General features: G+C 48.2%; 1 protein-coding gene across 4 annotated transcripts in view; it reads right to left on the minus strand.

Moving 5' to 3' along the window:
* ADAR (adenosine deaminase, RNA-specific) overlaps nt 1-9,649 on the minus strand; it is a 47,202-nt gene that overhangs the window by 12,605 nt on the left and 24,948 nt on the right. For 3 of the 4 annotated variants that reach the window (XM_012733351.1, XM_012733348.1, XM_004693770.2), the window contains exons 2-6: nt 5,894-7,320; nt 3,857-4,040; nt 3,228-3,376; nt 2,504-2,648; nt 2,190-2,380 (exon numbers count right to left, since the gene is read on the minus strand). In XM_012733351.1, the coding sequence (XP_012588805.1) occupies nt 2,190-2,380; nt 2,504-2,648; nt 3,228-3,376; nt 3,857-4,040; nt 5,894-6,612 (1,388 nt within the window). In that variant the 5' untranslated portion in view covers nt 6,613-7,320. The remainder of the gene's footprint in view (nt 1-2,189; nt 2,381-2,503; nt 2,649-3,227; nt 3,377-3,856; nt 4,041-5,893; nt 7,321-9,649) is intronic. The other variant, XM_012733349.1, reaches the window with a different exon arrangement.

The raw sequence follows: 9,649 nt of genomic DNA on the forward strand, positions 1-9,649 counted from the left end.
GGAGCAAAACAGTCAGATACACAAAGTACACTGCTGAGGGGAACAGCGGGTGGGATAAGAGAGGTCTGCCACGCCACGTGGGTCAGTTCCCTGGCCAGGGATGAACTCGTGCTGGAGCAGATGCAGCTAGCTTGATCGTGCTGTGCTTTAACCTACTGAACCACCAGGAAGGGCCTGACTTAATCTGAATGGAAAGTACCTTTTTGGAATTTCTAAAAATGGTCATATGGTTTTCTCCTTTTTTGATATGGTAAATAATGGTAACGATGAGAATAACAATACAAGTCGGTATCCTAACCTTTGCCCTGCACCATAACACCATTTTTCATATTTTAGGATGGCCAAGATAAAAATCTGATAACAAATTGATCATTGGTAGGGAAAGAATCATTCTTATGTATTACAAAAATAGGTACAATCTCAGTATAGGAAAATTTGGCAGTGTTTACCAGAATTTAAATACACACAAACATGTTATTCATCACTGCATTGTTCACTATAGCAAAAGTCTGGAAACAATCCAACTACTCATTAACAGGGCTGCTTAAATAAATCATGAGAAACTTGTGCACTGAACACTGAATCTAGTAGTTATGCACAAAGGATAGGATATAAAGTGATATGATTAATTCTCCAAGATAACTTTTTTTTGTATTAAATGCAGGCTACACATTAATCTAAGTTATACTTCTATGTAACAAAAGGGGAAATATGCTTGCTTGGATTTAAATGCAGATTCCTAATGGGCATATAATAATGTCCCTCAGTATCTGTGGGAGAAAGTATGGGTTGAGTCAAAGAAGGAATGAATAAGAATGAGCATATAGATATATAATCTTTTGTTTTTTAAAAAAGATTTATTTATGCATACAAGAACTAGGGTGCAGGCCAGAGGTGTGGTGGGGAGAGAGGATTCACCAGAGACACAGTGGGGAGCAGAAAAGGTAAACAGGCAGGTGTATTGAAACATACTGCTGAGCAGAGCAGTAGGCGAGACACAAGTAGTCTGCTGCACTAGTGGGTCACTCCCTGGCTGGAGACTGAACTCAGGCTGAAGTGGCGGTTGACAGCTTGACAACACTGAGACATTAACCCCTGAGACATCAGGGAGACCTCTATTTTTTTAATCTTTGAATAAAATTTTTTTATTTTCAAAAATTACTTTTACCCTCCCAAAGTAGTGTATGAACTACTATGGTCCAGACATTTTACTCCTGGAAATTTATTCTAGTAACAACTCTGACTGTAAGCAAAGACATATGCTGTGAGGACTGGCACTGCAGACATGTTTCTAATAGTGAGACTAAAGCCAATCAAAATGTTGAGTGGAAATTGGTTAAATAAATTATGCAAGGTGGGAGCCGCAATGGTGACAGCATTCTCTTACTTAAAACTATGTGTTAAGTACAATTTTATATCTCTTTTGTACAACAATTTTTTAAATATAAGAATCTATTTGGGGCCCTCCATGATGGTGCAACATGCTAGGACACAGCACTGTGAGCTAGCCACAGCTGCTTCAATGAGAGTTCGAGCCCCAGTCCTGGAGGTGACCTACATGGTGCAGCAGACCTCTCCTGACCCGCTGCTACTCCCTTCAGCAGTGTACTTTGTCTGCCTATTCTGCTCCCCACTGTGTCTCTGGTGAATCCTCTCACCGCCCCTGCAACTCTGGCTTGTACCCCAGTTCTGTATGCATAAATAAATAAATCTTAAAAAAAAAAAAAGAACCTATTTGGTCAATTTATGTAGCTGTTAAGAAAGTCTGGTACATCTAACTATGCTGACTGGTAATACTCTCTAAAAACACTGACAAGGAGTCAAGGAGTAGAATGCAAAATATGACTTTTTTTAAAAGAAAATGTGCTAATATATGCATGGAAATTTCTAGGACTCAAGAAACTAGTGACAATGAATGAGTCTGGGGAAGGAAAGTAGATGTCTAAGGTGGAAATGAGACTTTTCATTACATACTTTCTCAGCGTGAATAGTTTTCTCTGTACATACAGATGGCCTAATTACATGAGGCTAGTGAAAGAAAATGCAAAAGGATCGCACTTACTGGAAGACTGACTGTATTCAGCAGACCACAGAGTCAAGGCTGGATGTTCCCTCAATGTGCTGTCCCTGACAGTCACAACGAATGCACCCATTTCTGTCCCCTCCTCACCCATAGCCAGAACACTCACTTGGGTTCATGAGGAGGTCCAGACTGGTCAACCAGCTTGAACTCAGCAGCAAAGCCATGGGAGCGGGCATACTCTAACAGGCCGCCTACAGGGTTGGTGTTCAGGTATCTGACAAGCTCGCCAATCCTCCTGACCTTGTTGGGCATCACAGATTCCAAGTTATCGAATGATTCTGAACTAGTACTTCCGGGCTAAAGGAGAATTAACCAAAGAGGAACCATAAATACTTAAGGAAAGCGAATGATTCATGGGCAGTTCGAAGCCCACACGAGCCATGAAATGTACCCGTGTAGTAGGAGAATGGCCCCACCTACCTGTTCATCAGAGGAGGTTGAATTGGTGGCCTCCCCCTTCAGGGCCTTCATGGCTTCCTCCGCAGCCATCTGCTTGGCTACCTTCTTGCTGGGGGCACTGGCAGTGGGGAAAGTGTGGGTTCCCACTGCAACACAGTACTGGAACCTGACAGATGAAAGGAGAAAGATTAAAATGGTTTTGATTAGAGAGACTTACCTAGCCTTTGTCGGAACTGCCATCCTTTACGACTTGCCATTTCCTTGCACACATCACCTCTGTGCCTCAGCTCATGTGGTCACTTCTGCCTTGAAGAGCAGGTGCCTTTCGCCCTCCTCCTGTCCCCAGTCTCTCTGAGCCTGGCTGATCCCTATTCAACCATTAAGCATCACCCTACATTCACCTCCTCCAGGAACCCTTCTCTTGAACATGTAGTGTGCAGAACCTCAGAGCAGAGAGCTTCTCAGGTATGCCCAGGCGATGTACCTTTTTTCCCACCACCAGTAACCTCCACGCCTGCCTGTCTCCCTAGTGCTTGGTCCCTGCTTTGCCCTTTGAAATCCTAATCCCGATTTTTGTGCTCTACAAGCAACAATCATGCCCTCGAGGCCCCCCTTTTTCCATATTGAAAACAGGAGTGATCGCTCAGTGAAATAATCTGCCATCTCTGAGAAGGCAAGGAAGAAAATGTATCTCTCTCTTTTTTTGAGAAAACCTCAGCAGAGATACATGATACAAGAGATGTACTTGGGGTCATGGGCAGGGCCTTCTCTGGATAGGAGGCGGAATTCGCAGGAGCTCCCCAGCTTGTGCACACACTCAAGCAATGTAGTGACGGGGCTCTTCCCAGAAAACAAGGATGTTGCTGAAGGGGTGGTGGGCTGGGACTCTGCAGTCTGGAGAAAATGAAAGACAAGAAAAAAAAAAAAAAAAAACAAGCACTAAGAAAACAATGGCTGGGCCACCAGAGTGGAGGAAACAGGGGATGAGGAGTTGGGGGGGGGGTGTGGGGGAGGGAGAGAGAAGAGGGGAACCTGCTTTAGTTCTACTACTTGTTAGGGGCAAAGGAGCACAAGGAGGGCTGAGTTATTCACATGTTCTGTCTCATTTCTTATCTGCGGAGAGAGAGGAACCTGGACTTCATAACCTGTATAGTCTCTTACAACTCAGAAATTCCATGATTCCAGGTAGGCTGGAAGGGGGCGAGTAGGGAACTCTCCTCCATGTGCACAAGGAGGAAAGGCAGGCTGGGGAGCCCGGGGAACAGGGCAAGGAGGAAGCTGACTCAGATACACAGTCAGGCTGCGTAGGCCGAGAATGCAGCCAGAGGGCCAGTTAAAATCCAGCGGCTTCCTCCCAGCGGGCAGGCCACCTACCTTCTCCGATTCTTTCTCTGCAGAGTAGTAGCATGACTCTTCTGATCTTCCACTGTCCTTGGCTTTCGCTTCCTCAAGCAGAATTGTCATGGCTTTCATAGCTGCATCCTGCTTGGCCACTTTCTTGCTGCCAGCTTCAGCTGGGGGAAACTCTCGGCCACTGATGACAACTTGGAATTTAAATCTTGATGGAAAGTGATTAGATGTGTGAACACTAGTCTAGGCCATCCCTTCTGCCCTGTCCAGAGATCTTCACTCTGGAATTTTCTGCTACACTAAGGGGCGTTTGGCGTGTGGAGGAGATGGAGGGTATGCCAAGGGACTCCTGTCCCCACGGAGGCTCAACCTGTTCCTACTTTTTGGAAACAGCAGCCAGTAAGTCTCTCCCCAGAGCTCATTCAAGCAAACACAGCCACAAGTGAGATGAAACTAGCTCAGGGGAAACCCACTCTCTTTTAACAATGAATTAGGACAAAGTCTACACTAAAAATGGTGAGCTAAGATCGCTGTCACAGTCTTGTCAGCAACCAGAAAGCCTTCCTCTTAAGCGGCTGTAGTGGAATGGCCGCCTCGCGGGCAGTTCCTAGAAGGACGCGAAGGCCTCCTGCTGTGCATCCTCACACCCCCGTCACCCACAGGGATTACACACCTGCCACTGCTCAGGGCCTGTTTCTGTCCCCAACCTGTTCTCAGAGACACAGCACTCTCACGGTTTGTTGAGTCACTCTATTGCTTTATTTGAAGTGTGAGATGAAAGTATTTCCCTCTGTTATGCAGAAAACCAAAAGGCATTTTTCTAGGCCTCTGGACTTAGCTTAGGTCTCTTTTGTTCAAGCTTTCCAATTTGTTCAGCTCTTTGTTCAATCTGAGATTTCATTTAGAAAAGTAGGTCAAATTTCTTACTTCCTAGGTCTTCTGAAATATTTGAACCTGGCATCCATGATTCTCACAGCTGGAGTCCAAAGAAAGGTTAACCACAAAGCCCCCTACTATTTCCAACTTTGGGGAAAGGGGTGGAGAGAAAAGAAAGTGAAGCCGGCCATCCAGGCTCCACTCCAAACTGAAACAATGAGGTTCTGGCCATGCCAGATTTTGGACATCCCCACCATTTCTCCTCTGCTCCTCTGAATGCTAGGGCGGCCTTCACAGCTGGAGGTCCTCACCCTGCGACCATGGAGGTTAACACAAAGGGCCATGCCGACCATGGAGGTTATTAACACAAAGGGCCATGCCGCATGGGTTAACACAAAAGAGCCAGGCCGCATGCTCTCTCCTGCCCTCCCTGGGGCTCTGTGGCGCATGGGCTCTGTGGCGCATGGCCCCTTCCGGCAGTGGTCAGGGCTCACTGCTAGGCCCTTCAGCACCTCCAGCACCTCCTGGACCCACCAGTCCTCCTCAGTCTGGAGGAACCTATGGTGCAAGGCCCAGCCAGCTGTCTGAGTGAGGCAATTCCTGAGTCACAGCTTAGGAGCAGAGAGTGCTAGCCCGCCCATCTGTGCAGAGGAGGTGTGTAAAATTAGAACCCCACCTTCAATTGGCAGGCAGTGTGCACCATCCTTTCATTTCAGGAGCTGAGCAGAGTGCGGATTCTGGACCTGCTGCTGCTAAGCAGCACAACCCACCATTACTCTGTGTGCAGACTGCCCCAAACCACCTGTTCTGGCACCTCTCTGGGGAGCTCAGCTTGGGGGAAAGGGAGGATGGCACGGAAGGGGTGGGGAGGGCGTCAAGTCTTCGTTACTGCTGGCTTTCAGAGGCAGGCAAGACATGGATGCATGAAAGCAAATCATCTCCAGAGAAGCTTCACTTTAGCCAATACTCAACCTCCCCCTTGCTCAGCCAAGACTTTAGCAGGTCTGAGATTCCCCACTCAAGATCTGAAGAGAGGGCCGAACAGGGTGATTTTGCCCAAAGGCAGAAAGGAAGAGGGAAAAGACAGGGTCACCAAACGACAACGCTCACGAGTCACTGAGACTGCGTCAGGCGGGAGAGCGCCTGACCCCCAACCCTAGGTACAATTCCTGCGTGGTCTCTTACCGAGGTTCATGGGGTGGTCCACTCTGCTCTATCATGTTGAACTCACAGGTCTGACTAGCGAACTGAGCATATTCTAACAGCCCGCTGATGGGGTTCTTCAGCTGGCACTCGGTCAGCTTCTTGTAGGGCGAGCACCGTGGCAAGCCGTGACTGTAGAAGGAGGGCATCTCCATGATGGCACGGAACTCACCTGGCGCTGCGCGGATACTATTCAAGTCATCTGGGATGTCATCTGTGGCCCACTGGCCATTTTCAAAGTCAACATACCCTGTTCTTGAGGGGCCATTGTCATGGACAGGCGGTTTCAGTTTTGTGGGTTCTGGTCTGGTCTCTTGCTTGTTCTCTAACTTTATGACAGGTTCCTGCCCGTTCTCCACTTTTTCTGGAGTGGTCACCACGCTGTTTGAGGCAGTTGATGCGGGTAAGGTACAGGCGGGGAGTTCTGTGTTTCTTTTGGCCTCAGGAATAGCAGCTTGAGTGGCTTCAGGGACACTGTTCATGTTCCTCTTGATTTGGATCCTCTCTCGCTTCTTGTCACTCAAATACCAAATGGGTGGGGTTGTCCCTTGCCGATAGACATCCCCCTGCCTTTCCAAGTCAATCAGCATGGCATTTACATCCCGGGCCTTGTTGAGGCCGATATTTTTAGCCAAGTTTAGGGCCGAAGAATTGGATGCGTTGAATAGGTAGTCACAGATTTTCTCCTTGATCTCAGCCATATCAGAGGGCTCAAGAGGCTCTTCCAAGTCAGGTGTGGGGCTTCTGTCTTCAGTTTCCAAAGAGGGGTCTGAGTGTGGAGCTCTCTGGCTGTCTGCTCTTGTTTCTTGGCTATCCTGCCACCCGGCTGGAACGGAGACTGCAATTCTCCACAAAGGGGGCAGCCCTGCCTCCTGATGTAGCTTACCCTTCTTTGCCAAAGAGTATAAAATGCGATTGATTTCTTTCTTTGGGGCTCTGAGCCTGTGAGCCAAATCACTTGCTGTGGTGGCCGTCCTTTCTCCAAGCTCTTTCAAGAGCTCTAAGATCCTCAGTTCCTGATCCTGGTTAATGTTCAGTTCACGAAAATTTGAGGAAAGCCTATCAACGTTTCTCCATGGCAGAGTCCTGCCACGTTGGGGAGGATGCTGGAACTCTATCTGGGGCACCTGATTTCTAAGAGGCACACCCCTGGGGACACGCCAGAGTTCCAGATGCCTGCCTCTAGCAGATGGTCCTGGAATCCTTGGCCAGGGTCCAGGAAGGAATGGCAACAGGGATGGTGCCTGCTTTCCAGTTAGAGGCGCTTCTGAGAACTGCCCCCTGAGGAACCCTATTTGCTGGAGCTGCAAACTATTCAGTTGAGGGCCTGTCCTGGACTGATGGTGTATGAGCTTGCTGTGCGCATAGTCTTGAACTGGATGGGGGGAAGATCTATTGAAGAAACACCCCTGCAGAACAAGATGGAAAAGAAAGTGAATTAGGACTGCAGTGTTCCACCTGTGCCTTCCTCCTGTTTGGGGGCTGCAATGGGCTCCCAACAGGCTGAGGTGAGGAAGACCTATGAACCTGCTAGGGTTGCTGGACTACCTGGGGACCCACTAAGGAAAACAGAGGAGCGGGGGGCAACATACACAAAGCTCCAGGGCACACAGGGCTCTGACACCTCAGCAGAATCACTTCAACACCCAATTCATCCTTTTTACCACAACAGTATTTGAGGGAGAATGAATCTTTCCACTCATCAAAAAAATGACCCTTTCTGACCCGCCCGCTGCTCCCCTCAGCAGTGTATTTCATTCAATCTGCCTGTTCTGCTCCCCACTCTGTCTCTGGTGAGTCCTCAACCGCCCCTCCCCCCCCCCATCTCTGGTCTACATCCTAGTTCTTGTATGCATAATAAAAATAAACCTTAAAAAAACTACCTTTTAAGTTCAGAATAACCAGTGCTATTTGTTTTAAAAACAAGAAAGAGCAGAGCAATTCCGGCCCTCCCTGGTGGGGCAGTGGGTTAAAGCACAGCACTAGGAAGCTTGAGCCACTTCCGCATGAGTTCGATCCCTGCCTGCCCCAGAGGTGACCACATGGCGAGGCAGACCTCTCCTGACCCGCCCGCTGCTCCCCTCAGCAGTGTACTTCTTCGATCTGCCTGTTCTGCTCCCCACTCTGTCCCTTGTGAATTCTCTCACTCTTCACATCTCTGGTCTGTACCCCAGTTCTGTATGAATAAATAAATAAATAAAAGAGCAGAGCAATTCCAAGACAAGGAATAGACCACTGCAGTCCCCTGGTCTCTAAACTCTATCACCTGGATGGCTGTAATAGAAAGAGAAGTGTAACTGGAATCCAGGCCCCCTGACCTGGGGAGGGAGAATAGGACCTTACAGAATAGGACTTCACTGCTATTATCACTGGGAGGACCAGAATTTGGTTTTAGGGGAGCTGGATGGGTGGTTCCTTAGGAAAAGGAACACTTTTTTTGAACTTCAGTGTGGTACTTGGCCTGGAAAGGGACAAATGCTTTTACCCAGAGTACTTAGGCTCACATGAACATGTGGGGGCTGGCAGGGTCTATTCCTCGACAGCTCAGCCTCATGCACCCCACTACCTTTAAGAGCTCAATGGTTGCTCCCACGCTGTGTCCTTCTGAACCCCACTACCCTATATTCTCACCTAGTGCCACACATTTACCAGAATGTGAGCACCTGTGATCACTTCCTGCCCACAGACCAATGCTTACCCTTTCCAGGTGCTACTCATTGGAGGGGGTTGGAGACAGGGAGTTCTTTGGGGGTTCTGGGTAGACAGGGGGGGTCAGTGAACACCTGGCTACCTTCCCTTGGGGCTAACAGACTCAGGGCCAAGGCATCTAGCAACTCTGCTTGTTCTCTGGAGGTGCCAGGACTGCAGGCCCTGAGCTCCTTCCTTCAGCACCCTCAGCCTCTGGACACAGCAAGGCATCTGGGCACCCCTGGTGGTCACAGGCACACCCTGGCTGCAGAGTGCCTAGTATCTCTCAGTGACCCCCCCTCCTACTTTTCAGGCAGCATGGCCAGCCCAGCTCCTCACTGTCATTCTAGCAGTGGCCACCAAATCTCAAATGCTGCAATTCTTCTTCTGGGGTCAGCAAACTTTCTCTGTGAAGAGCCATCTTCATTCATACTATGTAAAATTTCACTTAAAAACCCCAAACATATGGAAGGCCGCCTTTGGCCTGCAGGTTCTAATCTGCTGACTGCTGCTCTTTCCCATGGCGACTGCACATCTCAAGGAAACCTCCGCTCACGTGACCCCACTGGAGTTACAGGTCAGTTACTCCAAGTCCTTCCCTGTTTCCGCCTCCCACACGAGTTAGTATTTCCATTCTTTCTAGATCTCTCTTTTTTTTACTTTTTTATTTTATAACAGTTTATTTTTACATCATTTTGTACATTTTTTTTTCCATCTCAATTGTAATCCCCACGGGTTTCCCATCACCAAGTCACCCATGTGCCATCACCATAATCCTGTGCATTACCTCCCCCCCCCACTGCCCGTTTTTGATCCCATTCCCCACTCCACCCCTGCAAAATGTCTCTGGCATATGGTTATTCATTATTTTTGTGATTTTCTCGCCTGGTCCATTATACTCCTGCTATGAGTGAAACCATTGGTATTTTTCTTTCTCTTTCTGGCTTATCTCATTAAGCATGATCTTTTCCAGTTCCATCCAAGTTGCTGCAAAAGACATGTGTTTCTCTTTTTTGGTTGCTGAGTAAGATTCCATTGTATATATGTACC

The sequence above is a fragment of the Condylura cristata genome, unplaced genomic scaffold (genome assembly GCF_000260355.1).
Source record: "Condylura cristata isolate star-nosed mole 26May11 unplaced genomic scaffold, ConCri1.0 scaffold00040, whole genome shotgun sequence".
NCBI lineage: Eukaryota > Metazoa > Chordata > Mammalia > Eulipotyphla > Talpidae > Condylura > Condylura cristata.